Source organism: Furipterus horrens, unplaced genomic scaffold, assembly GCF_987537825.1.
Source record: "Furipterus horrens unplaced genomic scaffold, mFurHor1.1.pri manual_scaffold_8, whole genome shotgun sequence".
In the NCBI taxonomy this organism is placed as follows: Eukaryota; Metazoa; Chordata; class Mammalia; order Chiroptera; family Furipteridae; genus Furipterus; species Furipterus horrens.
The window spans coordinates 10,855,905-10,873,965 of NW_028327178.1; the positions used below are offsets into that span (position 1 = coordinate 10,855,905).

General features: G+C 49.1%; 1 protein-coding gene across 2 annotated transcripts in view; it reads left to right on the forward strand.

Moving 5' to 3' along the window:
- Window positions 1-17,277, forward strand: part of ALPK2 (alpha kinase 2) — a 90,747-nt gene extending 73,470 nt beyond the window's left edge. For both annotated transcript variants that reach the window (XM_090285439.1, XM_090285440.1), the window contains exons 9-13: window positions 620-894; window positions 2,342-2,430; window positions 3,805-4,022; window positions 8,741-8,789; window positions 16,637-17,277. In XM_090285439.1, the coding sequence (XP_090141565.1) occupies window positions 620-894; window positions 2,342-2,430; window positions 3,805-4,022; window positions 8,741-8,789; window positions 16,637-16,856 (851 nt within the window). In that variant the 3' untranslated portion in view covers window positions 16,857-17,277. The remainder of the gene's footprint in view (window positions 1-619; window positions 895-2,341; window positions 2,431-3,804; window positions 4,023-8,740; window positions 8,790-16,636) is intronic.
- Window positions 17,278-18,061: the final 784 nt, after the last annotated feature.

The following is an 18,061-nucleotide window of genomic DNA, read 5'->3' on the forward strand; positions in this document are numbered from 1 at the left end:
ATTCCTATGGGCTCTTCCAACCGAATAAGAGAGAGCTCAGGAATGGCTGAGAACTGAATGGAAATTTATGAGCCATTTCAACCTGATTGCAAGGCCCATTATAAGTTCTCTAGGCTACAAATACCCAGAAGTGTGTCGTTTGCGAAAGAGGTCAGACCGTAGTGTGTGGTTGCTGGGAACCTGTGGAGCGGGAGTTAGGAGTTGGGCCTTTTCCTTTCAGCATCAGACTGGTGTTGAGCCATCTGCATGGGGATTTTCAGTCTCAGGCTCGTACATGGCATACTTTGCTTCTTCAATTTGCTTTTCCCTTTGACTAGCTAAGCAGATTCCCAGAGAGCCAGGTGTTTAGGAGAACAACTCCATTTATTTGCACCTTAAGGAAAATGAAAAGGGGGGTTGTGGGGCTCTCCTTTGGCACCCCCCGTGTAGCGACAGCCTAACAGCTGTTTGGGAACACTCGTGCTGCTCCTTGGCCACCCACCCAGTACAAGGTTGGCCAGCAGAGCCTACGAGGGGAGACCACACTTAACCCCCCACAGAGCCACAGCTCACAGATGAGATGGGGGAGATGGGTCTTGGGGAGGAGGCCGTGTACAACTAAATACGAGCCATGTTTTAGGATGTGAAGAGATTGAGTTCAGCCAACTTATCTTCAAAGAAGACTTCCTCTGTGACAGCTACTTCGGGGACCGCCTGCGAGGCCAGATAGCCACGGAGGAGCTGCACTTCGGGGAAGGCGTCCACCGCAAAGCCTTCCGCAGCAAAGTCATGCGGGGCCTCATGCCTGTCTTCCAGCCGGGCCACGCCTGCGTGCTCAAAGTGCACAACGCCGTGGCCTACGGGGCCCGGGACAGCGAGGAGCTCGTCCAGAGGAACTACAAGCTCGCGGCCCAGGTGGGTGCACCTGCGCTGAAGCTGCCGCTTGAGGAGTGACAGGGCCCCATGATAGTCAGACTCCGAATCAATGGGAGCAGCAGCCAGAGGGTGCTTTTCTCCCTCTGGGGGGAAGGCTGACCGCTAGGAATCATGTTTCAGTTCCGAGGAATACTTCTTGGCCTCGTGCCAGCCAGACGGGACTCAGCCTGTGTCTGGGGCACCTCGCTGGCTCTGACCAGGGCTGAGGTCATTTCCTAGGAAGCCCCATGAGAGAGATCCCTGAGGGTGTGAATCTCCTTGGGTGCCAGATGATATGGAAAGTGGGAGGGTCTAAGCCACCCTGGATGCCAGGGTCCCCAAAGGCAGCTAAAATCAGGAGTCGTTTCTGGAGCACTTTGTTTTAGATGGAGGAAGAGAGAGGTGTGATAGATTTGGAAGGATAGGACAGAAGCATTTGTCTCATATCCTGCCGTCCTGAGTTTGGTTCAATGTCTGCCTGTAAGCTACAAAGGGAGAGCGCCCTGAATCTCTAGCAAATTCCCACCTCTCTCCACCAGGGAGTCATAGAACGCTGGTGGTGAGAGGGGAGGTAAGCATCAGCTTCCCTGCCTGCCTCCCCCGGACAGTGGCCCACGTATTTCACTCTGGACACCAGCACCGGCCAAGCTTTCAGGAGCGCTGGGTCTTCCTCTTTTACACACTGGGTGCCCTTTTATAATTATTACTTGCAAAATGAATAGATCGGACTTAGGTGAACCCCTTGGGGTGCTGTCAGGCATTCACTACCATGGTTCTCTCTGATGTGACTGTAGCCCACGGGACTTGGTACTCACGAAGGCAGCCTCCCTTCTGCGGGGATAGGGTTTTGTCAATTGCATTCTCCTCCAGATCCACCCTTCTCTTTCCTTTCCTTCACTCAGTGTTCCTTCCATCTTAACTACCATCTGGCCCAGTCATGGAATGCCCCAGCTTCCAGACTCCCACTCAGAAATGCCTTACAGAGTGGAAAGCAGAATCCAGTTGGCTTTTCCTACGCCAACAATCTTGTCAAGCTGTTCACTATTTACAACTCAGATTACACCTTTGAAGAAGAATCTCACATGGGGGAGCTCATGGGAAACCCAACAATCCCCAAGCTTGATCTGACATCCTGCCAAAGAGCCAGTCTCCCTTAGTTCAGGGATGAACTTCTGCCATGCAGTTCTACCAAGTTTATAATTCAGAGACACCTGGCCCTGGACACCATTTGACCTTCATCACCTGGGTCATTCCTTCAGCTCTCAGAGCTCCTCTGCAGGTGGCCAGCTCTAGGTTGCAATCATTGTTACTTCTGTGGCCTCAGCCAAGGGGATGGGTTTGGGAATCCATCAGCTTGACCTGCATTAGGAAATCGGATTAGCTTTACCAAACAACTCTCTGAAATTCCTCTAATCACTTGGATTTCCCATGTGTTTGGGTGATACAGGAATGCTACGTCCAAAATACTGCCAGATACTATGCCAAGATCTATGCCGCTGAAGCACAGCCTCTGGAAGGATTTGGGGAAGTGCCAGAGTAAGTCTGTGTCCCCTCTCTTGTATTTCTATCTCCGGCTTGAGTTGTTGGGGACTTGAGGGCAGGGGCTGGAGGGATGAAAGGATGAGAAGGACCATAGGACAAGCATCTTGATATCGGTGCATCTTGAGGATACAGGTGCAGACCCTGTGAGATGGGATTGTGTCGGGTGGCAGCTTCGGAGGTTCTGTTCTTGTTGAGTTCTGACAATGGAACAGGAAGCAAGGCCACCAGCTGAGGGGGAGATTGGGGGAGGAGCGGGGGCAATCAGAGGCGAGAGGAGCAGGTATGAAATAATCCTCTAGGACCAGTGACCGTGGGTGGATTCGTGCCAGAAGATGCATTTTAGGAGCTGATCATTCTCCGCTTCCAGCCGCCCTCATTACCGCACAGCATCCTCTCTGGCCTCCCAGAGTGGCAGAGTGATCCCAGACACACAGAGGTTTGATGGTGCCACACCTGTGCCCAACACCCCCAATGGTTTCCTGTCCAACTCAGTACAAAGGGCAGAGTTTTCAAATGGCCAACCAGACCCCCCAAGCTCTGGCTTCATGCCCCCTCCCGTCCTCACTCATCCGCCACACGCTGTCTGTGCTCACGGCCCTGCAGCCACACTGGCCCCTCACTATGCTTTGAACACATCAGGGGCCTTTTCCATATGTTCTTCCTTCTACCTGGAAGGCTCTTCCCGTAGATACACTCATGCCCCTCCAGCCCCACCCACTTCCTGCAGGTCTCTGCTCAAATGTCCTTTGTTAGCAAGGCCTTCTCTGCCCTCCCTAAGTAAACTAGCAGCCCCGGCCCCAGCCCTGGCCCTCCTAGCTTCTCTCCACTCCTTTATTTTTTCTCATAGCATGTAACAGTATACATTTACTTGTTTACTGTCTGTCTCCGTCATATAAATGTGAGATCCATAAGAGCAGAACCTGTTTTTTTATTGCTGTTTTCCGGAATAGAGTCTGGAAAAGTACCTGACACCTAGAAGCCACAGAATGAGTGCTAGTTGATTTGTGGACTGAAAGGAAGGAAGGAGGAAAGGACAGAAGGAAGGCTGGAAAGCTGGACATATGATGGATGGATAAACAGATTACAGGCACATGACCAAGGAGTCAGTGAGTTATGACTATAAAGAGACATCCATTTCTACATGAGCAATTCAGGAGCAGCTTCTGAGCAAGTCGAGGGAGAAATAAAAACCAGAAACACACCCTGTTACTCATTGAATAGTCATCGGGGGGATTTTTAGTCTAAATCGAATGGAACCCAGGGGTTTATTCGGCAGCTCCCTGCTACTCCAGGTGAGGACAGAATGTCCCCCAAAGTCTTTCTTCCCATCGAGAATGTGACATATGCCCATGTTCTCTTCTCTTCCAGGATCATTCCTATTTTTCTTATCCACCGACCTGAGAACAACATCCCATATGCCACAGTGGAGGAGGAGCTGATTGGGGAATTTGTGAAGTACTCCATCAGGGACGGGAAGGAGATCAACTTCTTGAGAAGAGACTCGGAGGCTGGTCAGAAGTGCTGCACCTTCCAGCACTGGGTGTACCAGAAAACGGGGGGCTGCCTCCTGGTCACAGACATGCAGGGTGAGGAAAGCAGCCTGGCCTGGGCGCTGGGGACGCGGCGGCCTGGACATTCCTGGGGGTGGGGGATGGCGGACAGGTGTGCTGGCTCCCTCTAAGCGCCTTCACCATCAGAGGATGTATGGAAGTCTCATCAGAAACAAGGCGTGACAAAAGAGCCTGAAATGACCAACCAACGGGAGTCATAAAGTACACGGTAATAGTTCATGCCAATTGCAATAGGCAACCAAAGATCAACTTTATTGTTGTAGTATCCTCAACAGGCACAGATTCAGAAGTATATATGAGAACATAGGTGTGCCAAAAGTTAAATTAAGGTGAAATTATTCATTCTTAATAGGTGGAAGGGCCTTTCATAGTTATTTTAGATTTTGAGCTCCCTTGGTGAATTTACAGCATGTTTCCAATTTATACACACATTTTTATGAATACAATGAGTACATTTGTTGTATGAAGTGGGGGTGTCATAATTAGGTTCCCCACAGAAGCAGCCCTGAGACAAGATGTACTTTGGGGGCCCCAAGACCCCCATCAGGGTTTCTTGTTTGCTGGAAGGACTCTTAGAACTCACGGTTATGGTTACTGTCGCCAAAGGACACAGGCTCACATCAGCAAAGGCCAGAGGTGTGTGGGGCAGAGTCTGGGAGAGACCAGGTAGGAGCTTCCAGGTGTCCTCTCCTGGTGGCGCCATGAGGACGGTGCTTACTTCTCCAGGCATGACGTGTAGCAACATGCATGGACATGTGCCAACCAGGGAAGCCACACAAGCCTTGGTGTTCAGAGTTTTTATAGGGGCCCACCACATGGGCATGACTGGCTGCCCGTGAAACTGACCTCAGTCTCTCGCCTCTCCAGAGGTCAAGCTGACACCACCTGGCCCAAGGTCCTCAGTAGACAAAGCTACTCTTATCAGGCAGGACATTCCAAGGGGTGAGAAATGACACCCTAGGACAGCGGTTCTCAACCTGTGGGTCACAACCCCTTTGGGGGTCGAATGACCTTTTCACAGGGGTCACCTAAGACCATCGGAAAACACATATATAAATACATATTGTTTTTGTGATTAATCACTATGCTTTAGTTATGGTTGGGGGTGGTTGGGGGTCACCACAACATGAGGAACTGTATTAAAGGGTTGCGGCATTAGGAGGTGGATGAGGACTGAAGCTTTATTTGGTCCCAATTCATCCTTGACTGCACACAGATGTTCAAGGACAAATATTAGGGAGGGGAGGCGAGTACTCACCGGTAGGAGAGTGGAGAAGCGTGGCAGGGGAAGGGAAGGCAGCCAGTGGAAAACCTTAGAGTAATACAACCAGTTACCACTGCGGGCATCCGAAGCTCACGCCTCCCGGGGGAAGTCGGGGAGCCTGTGCAGTGCACATGTCTCAGAATCATCGCACCCGTGGGTGACCCCTTTAGTTACCAATGGAAGACTCCACCTGCACGTGCACAGGCCAGGCTGAACAAAGCAGCTTCCTGCGACTCCGACTCTGGGTTGCACCCGGAGGTGGGGTGTGAGGGCAATGGGGGTGGAGTGCCAACAGCTCTGCCACAGGGGGTTCCTATTCCCTTTCCTTTCCAAGTAATCAAGGAAAACCTGACCTATAACTGCATGCCCACAAAATGTCACGCGTTGCTCTCAATAAGGATCCTAAGATCTAGCAATAGCAGTGAAATCCAGGCTGCCTCTGGGTCCTAGTGCTTGCTCCTGCGCTTGCTGGCGGTTAACCTTGGGCAAACGGTCACCTCTCTGTGTGCCTCAGTAGTTTTCATGTGGGCCGTCGTGAAGACTAAACGAGGAAGCAAAATATTCCGTGAAGCAAATGCTCCCCATTTTTAAAAATGGTTATTTTGGGTTAACAGTAGATGCAGGAAGTTGCAAAAATGGACAGAGAGGTCCCCATGGACCCTTCATCTAGCTTTGCCCAAGGCTAATACCTTTCAGAACTATAGTGCATATCAAAATCTGGAGGTTTGCCCTGGCTGGTGTGACTCAGTGGATTGCATGTTGGCCGGCAGACCAAAAGGTTGCTGGTTCGATTCCTGGTCAGGGCACATGCCTGGGTTGCCAGCCAGGTCCCCAGTTGGGGGCGTGTGAGAGGCAACCACACATTCATGTTTCTCTCCCTTGCTTTCTCCCTTCCTTTCCCTCTCTCTAAAAATAAATAAATAGAATCTTAAAAAAAACCTGAAAAACAAAAACAAAAACCAAAACCCAGAGAGTCACATTGGCACGATTCAATTATCTAGACTACAGACCTGCCTTGGATTTCACTAGTTGTTGTGTGCACTCATTTTTTCCTATTATTTTTGTTTAATCTTCAAAATAACTCTGCAAAGAAGATGTTAGGATCCCTATTTTACAGAGGAGAAAACAGAGGCCCAGAGACAGTGATTTAATTGCCTGCTGTCACTCAGCTAACAAGTAGAGGGGTCCAGGACTCGAACTCATAATTTCTGATTCCACACCCCAAGCTCTTTGCACAACCCTACACATTTACAAATTGGCAAGAGATTTCCAAGTGTCTTCTAAAGTCAGAGGCTCCTGTGAGGGACTCCTTGAAAGCCACCTGGGAAGTACAACATTACAGCCTTGCAGATGAGGCTGCCCTGCAGGCTGAGGACAGCCGCCCCCGCTGGCTTTAAGAGACTTCCTGGCCACACACTCAGAAATGTGGTTTCAGCGGCTTGCTATCCATTCTAATTAGCCTCTGCTGCACAATCACTGATGCTCCCCATCTTTTCCCCTTCTGAGTTCATTTCGCATTAAATAGAGTTCTCCCACTGAAAAGCAACACCCTGGAGCTTCATGCCCAGCTTGTTTCATTTCCAGGCACTAGTAAATAGCTGTGGTGGAATATTACCTCTCTCCGTAAATGAGGTGTGCAGTTTAATGTGGTGTTTCATGGCGGTGTTTACTTACCCTCCGCAGCTGCTGCTGGGAGAAATCTTTGCAGTGCCATCGCCATTATTGACATAAGACAGCACATCCATTCTCTAAACAACATCCATATTTTATAAATTGACTGAGACACTGGAATTAGCATTAAATAAATAAACCCAAACTCAACCATTACCTTCTCAGATTCTTTTTTTTTAAAAGATTTTATTTATTTACTTTTTAGAGAGAGGGGAGAAGGGAGGGAGAAAGAGGAGAGAAACATCAGTGTATGAGAGATTCATCTCGGAAACCTGGGCTGTAACCCAGGCATGTGCCCTGACTGGGAATTGAACCTGTAACCTTTCGGTTTGCAGGTTAGTGCTCCATCCACTGAGCCACACCAGCCAGGGCCTTTCTCAGATTCTTAAATGTTATTCCCTCCCTGGTGGCATTTGCTTGTTGATGGGATTGTGGGAGGTCCTGCAGGTTTGAGGAGTGAGAGCTGGACCCTAAGATCTGCATGCTGGTGAGACCCCTAGAGTTCCTAAGAAGCTGTCATTCAAGAGACCCAAGACCTCAAATTCTGGAGAACAAACTCGTATTGCTGTTTCCTTCTTTCTTTCCATCAGAGACAACCTGTGGATGACTATTATCCACAACACAGTTTAATGGCCGCACACTAGAATTTAAATTATTACCCTGTAGAGACCTTTAATGACCTTGGTTGAATTGCTGGCAAATGATTAAACCAAGAGAGAGATAGTTCCTTTTAAAAATCATATTCTATTTTTTAAAATTGTAAGTGCCAGTGGGTAACTGTGAGAAGCAAGAAAAAACAATTCTCAAGTTCAAGAACCTTTTGCCAAATGACTTTTAAAATTGGACTTATGTGCAGCTGAGGGCTGTGATGTTCCCACTACACCCTTCCACAAAATGAGGTGTCCAAAGAGGGCTTTTGCAATTTGGGGTTTCTTTTTAAAAGCGCAGTCCTGTGATAAAAGCTATGTGAAGCATTTCTACAAATATGCTAGTTGTTAGCGGCTATAAAAGAACGAGACGGATTCCTGGCCAGCTGTGAAGGAGGCTGTTACAGTGCTCACCGGCTCACCCCGCGTGCGTGTCTAATTCAGCTCCCAGGCGCACAGCAGGAAGGCAGGGCCGACGAACCAGCCGGCTGGCAGCACAGCCTGTGCTTCTGCTGTGCTCCAGGTGGACTTGGCTGAGTCAGAGCCTTAACCTTTTAGGATTCCCTTCCTGAGCCTCCGAGAACAGCGCTATGTGGGTTTGCCATCCGGTTGGACATCAGGGCTGGTTTTGATGGGATGCTGGTCCCTTCGTCCTCAGTGCAGACTGTTTTCTGTGCTGCCAGGCCCCTCAGTGAGACGGTCACCTGCTGGCCCTGGGGGATACAGCCATCCCAGCCTGACTCAGATAGGACAAGTGTCGAGGCAAGCAAGGAGCAGGCAAGCCTCAGGCCCGGGGTCTGGCTGGTCTGGAAAGACTACTGAGGGAGCGCTGTGGATCCTGGGCCTTGCCATCAAAGACCTGTCACTGGGTCACAATGGTGAGACTGAAGCAGGGGTCCACCAGGTTGGAACAAGCGGCCATCGCCACCAACCAAGAGAGGCGGGACTCCCCTGAACGGCTTCGTCTGTCCAAGGCCTGCTTCCCTGTGCTGGTCCCGTAAAGCTAGATGTGTGTCTGCAAGGCTGTCGGCCTTTGCTGATGGGACCGAGGAGAGGGTGTGTTTATGCAGGAAGGGGCTGCCGCTGCCCCACCCTGTCCTTCCTGAGCAACCGTGTAATGCCAGGCCTGTCTCTGCTCTCCCTTCCTGCAGGTGTAGGTATGAAGCTAACTGACGTGGGCATAGCAACATTGGCTAAAGGGTGAGTAGGAAAAAAATCAAGTGCACCTTATCCTTCCACTCTGGGCTCCCAACACCTTCCGGGCAGACACTGTGGGATCGATGTGGGCAAAGCAGATTTCTTGTCCTAACTGTGGGTGACAGATGTTCTTGGGATGAACTCAGTTCATTGCTCTCACTTACATAAAACGTTTATGGACTTTATCCTCCCAGGGAAACACATTTGTGTCCTAACTTTGATACAAACAAGAATTCTGCAAAGGCATTTCAAGATTAATTACTAACAGGAATGCCAGGGCGGGGGGTGGGGGGGGACGCCAGCGCTATTGGGATTTCTTTTAACTGTGACGGTTTCATTGTTCTACATTTAACATCTTCACCATTAGAAGCATCAGTAAAAAAATAGATTGTATCTATCAGTTGAATGCGGTAAATTCAGTTTGCATGTGTTTATGTCTTTTCCCCCAAAAGTCCTTCAGGCGGCTCCCAGACCTCCACAGTGATGGCTCTAGGAGCAAATGGCTCTGGCGGGGCTCTGATGTGTTACCTGGCTTGTTGACCATGGTTTGTTTCCCTGTGCTTGTCTGGAGTGTGCCCAGACCAGATGGCATGGCCACAGATTTCTGGGGCATCTCCAGCACACGGTGCCTGCTCGCTGCCTCGCTTGCCCACGGCCCAGAAGAAGGCAGGCTCCTGTGGTTCTTGGTGAAAACAGCGCAGAGTTGGAGCCAGTGTCGCCTGGCCCGCTGCTGCTGTTACCGGGCACTGAGACAGCTTGTCAGGAGGAGGAAGTAGAGGGCCAATGACTTGCAGAAGGGATGGCTTCTGTTTGAAAATGTAGGTCTTATTATTGTTCAGGTACGGGGAGGCGAACAGATCAGGAGCTGATTGCCGTCGAAAGGACAGTTATTACTCACAGTTACCAAGAAGAGGGGGCAGGCCAGGCCACAGCGGGGGTAGGTGGGCAGAGGCAAAGCACCAGCCTCAGTCAGGGGGCAGGAGTCAGGGGAAATGTGGGTAAGGCTCTTTATTGTGGTTTCTGCAGAAGAAGTGCGTGAGCGGGCTGAAGATGGTCTAGTTTGAACATTTTCAGTGGGTTCTGGGGTGCAGGGGCTGTCCCTACTTGTCCGGTAGCTGCCCTGGGGAGACAGTGGCACTGATTGTGAAACCCCGATGGGGGAGGAGGGGGTAGAGGGCTCTGGACTGGTTAGTCTGCATATGAAAGAAATTCTAGAAGGCCAATCATTTACTCTCTCCAGGAATTGGCCAGGCCTGGGGAGGGGCAGTCTCTCCAGATCCAGCAAGGCCCCAGAGGTCAAAGCATCAGAAATAGAGAAAATAAAACTGTAGGGTTAATACAGCTTCCTCTCCAGAGCTGGTAATGACTTATCTGCCTGAGCTTTCTGATTATTTCAGCTCATCGGCATCAGCAATGCTTGAACAAGTAAACTATTTTCCAATCTTAATGAAGGACAGAGTAAAGCAGCGGTTCTCAACCTGTGGGTTGCGACCCTTCGGGGGTCGAATGACCCTTTCACACCGGTAGCCTAAGACCATCGGAAAACACATATATATATAATTACATATTGGTTTTGTGATTAATCACTATGCTTTAATTATGTTCAATTTGTAACAATGAAAATACATCCTGCTTATCAGATATTTACATTACGATCCATAACAGTAGCAAAATGACAGTTATGAAGTAGCAACGAAAATAATTTTATGGTTGGGGATCACCACAACATGAGGAACTATATTAAAGGGTCATGACATTACGAAGGTGGAGAACCACTGGAGTAAAATAAAGGGGTTTGGGGAAAAAGTGGACAGAGAATGACTTTAAAAAACAAAAATCCTCACCCGAGGATATGTTTGACTTTAGAGAGAGGGAATTGGGGGGGTGGGGGGCATTGATTGCTTGCCTCTTGTATGTGCCCCAACTGGGGATCAAACCTGCAACCTTTTGGTTCATGGATGATGCTCCAACCTACTGAGCCACCCGCCAGGGCCACTCTTTTTTTTAACCTTCAGATCAATAAGTCTGAGTTGGCTGATTTGGTTTTAGAACCAAGATGCAGTTTGGATATTTTTCTTCTGAAAAACTGCTCAGAATGATAAGATTTTGTGTTGGAATCCCTCCATCCCTTGTGCTGACCAGTGTCCTAAAAGCCAAGGAATTTGGCCATGGCCTTGGGATCAGGAAGACAGCGAGTCAGGAGTGGGTATGATGTAGTGGGGAAAAGAGGGGCTTCAGAGAGAGACTGGGGTTAAACTTTCAGTCCTCCCACTTACTTTGATTTTCTTACTGGTGGCCTTGCTTCTTGTGTCCTAGGAAATTGTCTGGCCTGTGTGATGAAGAGGGTGACTGGATGTCCTGGTTTGTCCAGGACGGCGCCATTGCATGCATACTGTCCTAGCAGTCCATCTAGTCAGTCATTTGTCCTGGACTGGTTCCCCATTTAGAAAAATTATATAGTGCCCTCATTTATGAAGAGATTTCTCCAGACCCCAGAAGAATTTTCTGAGTAAAGCTTTCCTTTACGGAACACTGCAAACCTGGGTGTCATCCAGACCTGGCTTGAATGTTGGGATCTTGTATTACCGGCTCCGTGGGCTCATGCCTCTAAGCTCTCGCAGCCACTGATCTATAGAAGGGGGACCCAGGGGACTGCCTCGAGGATTCCCCCAGTTATTCTACATCTAGTCCCTGAAGCTCAGTATCTCTTGATACATATTGGTCTCCTTTCCCTGCCATGCCTCAGCCTGACACCAGAATAGTCAGATTTCATTTAGAACAACTTTCTACCAAAACAGAGAGGAAGCTTGCCCAAGATGTTTCAAAGACGAATACAAGCTTAAGGGTGTGATTATTTAAGATGTCTTTTAAAAGCATCTTAACAGCTTCCAGGAAACCAAACCACACTTTCCTCCTAATTTAAAAAGAAATGTATGGCCTTGGTTTTGTTCTCAGCTCTAATGTGACTTGTGTGGCCTGGGACAGCTGCTCAAGACCCATTAGGAGAACTGATGGCTGGAGCAGGTACAAAATGTTGTCTCTGACATGTTATCACCTTCCCTCTCAAGTGCTGGCCCGGGAGAAGGAGGTGGGGGAGAAAGGCATTCTGAAGAGCCTGAGAGCTTTGAGACAGATATTAGAGCATCCTGTTTATCGTTTCTTTTTAGACTTTTCCTTAAGCTTTTCCTTTTAAGTCACAATGTCCCCCCAAAGGAAATGTTTCTTAAAATCCTCATTAAAAATACTGATAAAAGGGGGACCTCCCATCCGAGTGCAAGGGGTGGTTGGCAGATCCCTTCAGACGCCCCTGGGAGCCCCTCTGCTCTGGAGTCAAAACCTGCAACCATGTCCAGCCCTCTTATTTCCCAAGTGAGGATCAGGGGATGCAGGAGAAGGGGGAAGCCCATTTATAGGCAGATGCTACATGAAGTGGGCGCCTGAGGGAAGGGGCGGCAGCTCCTCAACATTTGGAGGCGAGATTCGGTGGAAGGAACTCTCCCGTGGAAGCCAAAGCTGCCACATGGCACTCAGACAACGAGGAGAGGCTTGGAAATGTTCCCATTCAAAGGCAGCTTGCAGACAGGCTGAGAGTGGTCCAGGGAGAAGACAAGCTTGGGGAGCGTTGCTGAGGGCTTCCGGAGAGCAGGCAAGAAGACCCGTGACTGAGCATCGATGAAGCACCTGCTCTTTATACTTAGCGAACACCCTTCACGTACTTACTTAGTGCACCAGTGCTAGGAAGCTGTGCTCTGTGTAGGCAGCAGCACATGTGGCTTTTTAACCGCATTCGAAAGAAGATCTCAAGGCATGGATGGGAGAAGCGACGGGGAGGCAAATATGGCTGACTTTAATAATAGCTAATGATGCTAACAATAATACACAATATTCTGAATTATTTAAAACAGAAAGGAAAAATCCTCCCAGGTTTTGGGCCCACCCTGTGTTGGCCAGCCGTGGCCAGAATCTTCTGCAGGCAGAGGAGCCATTGGGTTCTCTAAAGAAAGAATTTCCTGTGTCTCAATCTGGACCATGGCTGTGGACACCTTCATAAACGCAACCCATCTTGTTCTCTTGTTGAGTGAAGTCAGAGGGTGCGGCACTATTTTGAGGGTAAATAGTTACTTATAATTTTATAAAATAAAGTCGGGAACTGTCATGATGTATTCGTTTCAATGCAACGTCACCTGGTAGTACGATCCTAAAAACAGAAGCATGTCCTATTTCTCCTGGGAGCCAGCCCTGTGAATATATGTGCGGAAATGCAACACCTGGGCCCCGATGCCCACAATCTTGCGGCCATGTTGAGTATGAAAATGTAGAGTTGCAAAGTTTGGCAACTAGGATTGTTTCGACATCTAACGATTCATTTTCTAGGCAGACCCAACAAGGCACGAACTGTTGAACATACTTCTGATTTGAAATTGCTCAGCCACTGAGAGCTCTCTGAAGAGGAGAAGGAAAAATGTCTAATTCTGTAACTGGGGACTTGGGAATTTAACCTAACCAAACCCCAAACAGTGTAAACTGGCACCTGCAGGCGAGCAGACCCGCACGGGTCCCAATGGGTCCCCCACATACTTGCCCCTCCCTAGCAGGCAGCTGAGTTTCTGGGCAGATGGAGCGATTGCAATTTAACCACCAGAGGGCACCGGAGCCAACACTTTTGCTCTCTGTAGTCTCCCCCCAAGCCCACTTCATGTCACTGATGCAAGCAAAACAAAGAGATGTTCCCTGAGCAGCTTTTCTTAAGCCCTGGACCAGGCCAGGACAGGTATGAATAGCCACAAGGACGCCCCACAGTGTGGCCACCAGCCAGCGGCACACCTTCCTGCCTTCGGAAGGAAGAATGATGAGCCGTAGGCTGCGTGGCATGGAAACCAAATCCAGAAGCCCGGACAGAATAGCGAATGGCTCGTTCCCCACGGAGCAGCGAATGTGAGGTGATAAAGGCCCAAGTACCAAGGCGGACGCAGGGTGGGGACAATGGCCTCGAGAAAGCAGGCTCTGCTGGCCTCACTGCGCCCAGCTCTAGTCCTGCAAGTCCTGGAAGAGAGGACAGATTAGAACAGACTCCCACGTTCAGTCAAGCCCTCGCTTCTTCTCACATGTACACACACACGCGCACTCGCCAAACGAGGGTTTTTATTTCCAGTCCGTGTCCTGGTAGCCATTCCCCATAAATTAAAGTTTCCTTTAGAAAGGGTACGACACAAAATCTTGGGTGTTAAACGGCTTCTGGTTGCTTCTAAAAGGATTAGCAAACTGGGCATTCTCTCTAGGTTTTTCTTACCTCACCTAGTTTTCCGTAAGGGACCCTGTTATGAAGCCAGACAAGAACTTGGATTTCTTCAGCGCAGCCAGAGCTGGAAGTTTCTGCAGCCTTGCTCTGCCCCTCCTCCTCTCTCCAGGTGTGTTTGGAAACCACGGCTCATCCAGGAAGCGGAGAGAGAAGGCGGCCACGCTGTCATTTGGCAGATTTTGTCTGAGTCTGAAAGGCTCATCCGTTATCAAGATGAGAGGGGAAAAAAAGGAATGGTTTTTAAAGCAAGAAATCCGCCTAGCACAGGTTCAACACGTAGCGAATCTAGGCTTACCTGGGAGATACTGTGGGTTTGGGTCCAGACCACCGCAGTAGGGCCAGCCAACCATCTTCTGGCGGAAGGTCTCGCCTTCAGCTTGTAAAAGACGCAACACCTGTGAAGCGCAATATTGAAGAAATCTGTGTTGCGTGAGGGTGAGGATTGTGGGAAAGAGTGTCCTAGTTCCCCCCAAAGTGGGACGTTACAGTGCGAATTTACGACGTGGTATGACACAGATTTCAAGAAGAAAAGATACAGCTGAGTTCCAGTTTCAATATAAGGGTGTTTCCCAGTCTAATAGGGCCATGAGGTCATCCACACTGCGGGCTACCTCCTTGCTTCCCCACGTGGGCTTGTTAGAAACGCACACCCCGCCCACCCCAGTCCTGCCGAAGGCAAACCAGCGTTCTAACAAGACCCCTGGGCAATTTGCATGCCCCGCCCATCCAACGGGAAATATATTTAAGAGAAGGTTCCACCAGGTGTTGCTGGGTGGAATAGATTTATTGTTCCACTCCTGGAGACAGTGAGTGAGGATGGGTAGATTAACATGAAAGTGATGGGCTAGAAGGTATGCTAAGTTGAGGTGAAGGACAAAAATATCCAGTTAGTAAAACCCCACAGAGCTAAAGTTTCTAAAAATGGGAACGTGTGGAAAAGTTCTTGAGTGCAGGGTTCTTTATTCCGCGGCATTGGTTCTTAGGGCTTCCATCCCAAATTCCCGCAAGCTGGGTGGCTTAAAGCAACAGGTGTTTATTCTCTGACAGTTCTGGAAGTCAGAAGCCCAAAACCAAGGTGTCCTCAAGGTGAGAGCAGGTCGGCTCCTTCTGGGGGTTGTGAGGGAGAATGCCATTTCCATGGTGTGCACCCTGTGCAGGCACACAGGGACCCCACGCCCAGCATGCTCTGCTGTGGCCGTCTTGAAGTCTTCATACTTTTTGAGCAAGGAGCCCATGTTTTCATTTTGCACTGGGCCCTGCAACGTGTGTGGACCGTCCTTTAGGCCAGGCACGCCCCTGCCCTTCCCCTTCCCCTGGCAAATCCCTCGTCCTTCAACCTCGGCGTCAGCAGCCCTTCCACAGGAGGTCCTTGTCGGTCACACCCGCTATAGTGATGATTATAATAACATGGCCAATGTTAATTGAGTGTCACGCACAGTGATCTAGGTGGTTTGTATGGGTTTTCTCATTTTATCCTCTCAACCACCCTTCAACCAGCTTTCTTTCTTTTTATTGTTGTTCTATTACAGTTGTCTTATTGTTCCCCCGTTGCTCTCCCCTGCCCTGCCCACCTCCCCCTCTCCCACAGTCAATCCCCACCCTGTTGTCCATGGGTCATTTATACTAGTTTCTTGACTAGATCCTTCCCCTTATTTCCCCCCTTCTACCCCTCCCCGCTCCCCTTTGGTCACTATCAGACGCCTGTCGCTTATTTCTGTGCCTCTGGTTCTATTTTGCTTGTTTGTTCTGTAAGCCAGTTTTCTTGATGGATCTTGTTCATCTGCAGGTGGGTGGGAGACTTGGGGGCTTGTCCCTTCAAAGAGGACACTAACCCACCGTGATTGGGATGTGAAGACATAGTCATTTATAGTTTGAGTATTAAGTGTCCTAACCAAAAGGGACAGCCCCTGAGACTATCGCAGGCAAGAGGCCCTCATGGTCCCTCCTAGAGCCTGCTGGAGCCAAAGGCCCAGAGTCCTCTCCTCCTGAGGAGAAGGTGGGGTGTCACAGGAGAGAGCTCTGCTATAGGGGGAAGACTCAGGGGCCTGCCCCCCTATCTTTTCTCTCCCACCCACTTGCTTTGTTTTCTTAGACTGGTCCCACGACCTCACAGCCTGAATTCATTCGACAGTAAATTGAAAAGTCTAAACTAAAGAATTTTGTCTGGCCACAAAGTTCTAGAACTTTTTTCTTCAGAACTTCTGAGTGAAATGGTTGGCTTTCAGATCAGCAGACCTTTTAATGTCTATCCCGATGGTCCAGGACTAGTCATTGTGACTAAAAGGAAAAGGACAATAATCTCCACCTGTCAGCACCTACACACCACCTACCTGCCTACTCAGAGACCATGACCAATGGCTCTTTGCCTTTACTTAATTCTGCAGGATTTGTTTTTCCTATCAATAGCTGTGTCAGCCATTAGGCCATTCCTGCCTAAACTGGGAACACATACATTTCCACACACCGTTAGTTTCTCCTTTCAAAGATTCTTTTAAAACTGGTGAAGTGTCCTGTTTTCAACAGTTTTGTTTCCTTCCACCCAAACTCACAGGTACAAAGGCTTCAAAGGCAACTGTTCCATGACCTTCATCGATCAGTTTAAAGCACTACACCAGTGTAACAAGTATTGTAAAATGCTGGGGCTGAGATCACTTCAAAACAACACCCAGAAGAAACAGAAGAAGCCAAGCGTCATGAAAAGCAAAAGTCAGCCAAACTCCACAACAGCGAAGAAGACAGTGTCTGGGACTCCCGCAGAAAAGAAAACCTAGCATCCCACCGGAACTAACAGCCACCGCCTAGCAGCACAGTGGGCGGAAGTCTGGCAACACCCTGGAGAGAGCACGGGGCTGTGACAATCCTTGTTCTCCGCTTCTTCTAAAGCCATCACCTGCTGTCTTCATTGATGTGATCTGGGGCAGGGTCTGTTACCAGACGTAGGGAGAGACTGAACCAGTTGCTGGTCTTGAGGTCTCAAGGACAGCCTGACTTTGTATATACCTGTAGCATTTCTACCGACCTCGAGTTTTGTGTCAATTGTGTGTTTGCACGTAACTGTCTCGTCTAGGACTTGGTGCTGAGCAGAGTCTGTCCACAGCCCAAATCCTCCCCACTCCCATTCCTAACCTGGAGATTTCTAGACACTTCCGGCTGCTGTATAAGCAGAAGATATAAATTCCTTTATCAGGTCAATTTGTCGCACGTGTCGAATATGCTGTTGTGGCCGGAGGTGGCTTTTTGAAACATGAGGCCATTTCCCATCGTGATTCACACATCCAGTTATAATGTTCTGTTTCATTAAATTCATATTTACACAAAAAGTGTGAGATGGCCGTATGAGCAGATGCTTGTTCCATAGAATTAGTGCCCTATTTCAGGGTCCCCCAGGGTTAGTGGTTTAGTCATTTGCGAGTATGTTTAGTGGAGCACAGAGTATTTGCCTCTGTGTTTTTTAACGAACTTAAGTCCATAGTTTACATTCGGGGGTCACTGTGCTGCACACTCTCTGGGTTTTGACACACATGTAATGGCATGTATCTTCTATAACAATATCATACAATGGTTTCACTGTCCCGGGATCATTCCCTAGGCTCCTCCTAGTCACCCCTGACCCTAAAGCCCTGGCAACCACTGATTCCTTTATGGTCTCTACGGCTTTGCTTTTTCCAGAACGTCATATAGTTGGAATCCCAGAGTACATAGCCTTTGCAGATAGTTGGCTGTTTTTTGAAGATGATTTCAACTACTCTCTGATCGTATTTTGAAGAATCGGATCTCAAAGGATCGTTAGGCCTCCTCTGAGCAGCGTGACCAAAGCCTCTCAAGTTCAAAATGCCCATCAGTCACCTGGATCTTGTGACATTGTACATTCTGGCCTGAGGTCTGTGGGGAGGCCTGAGATGCTGCCTTTCTAGCGTGCTCTGTGCTGGCCAGGGACCACACTTAGCGGGAGTGTCCAGACCATGGGTAGGACAGT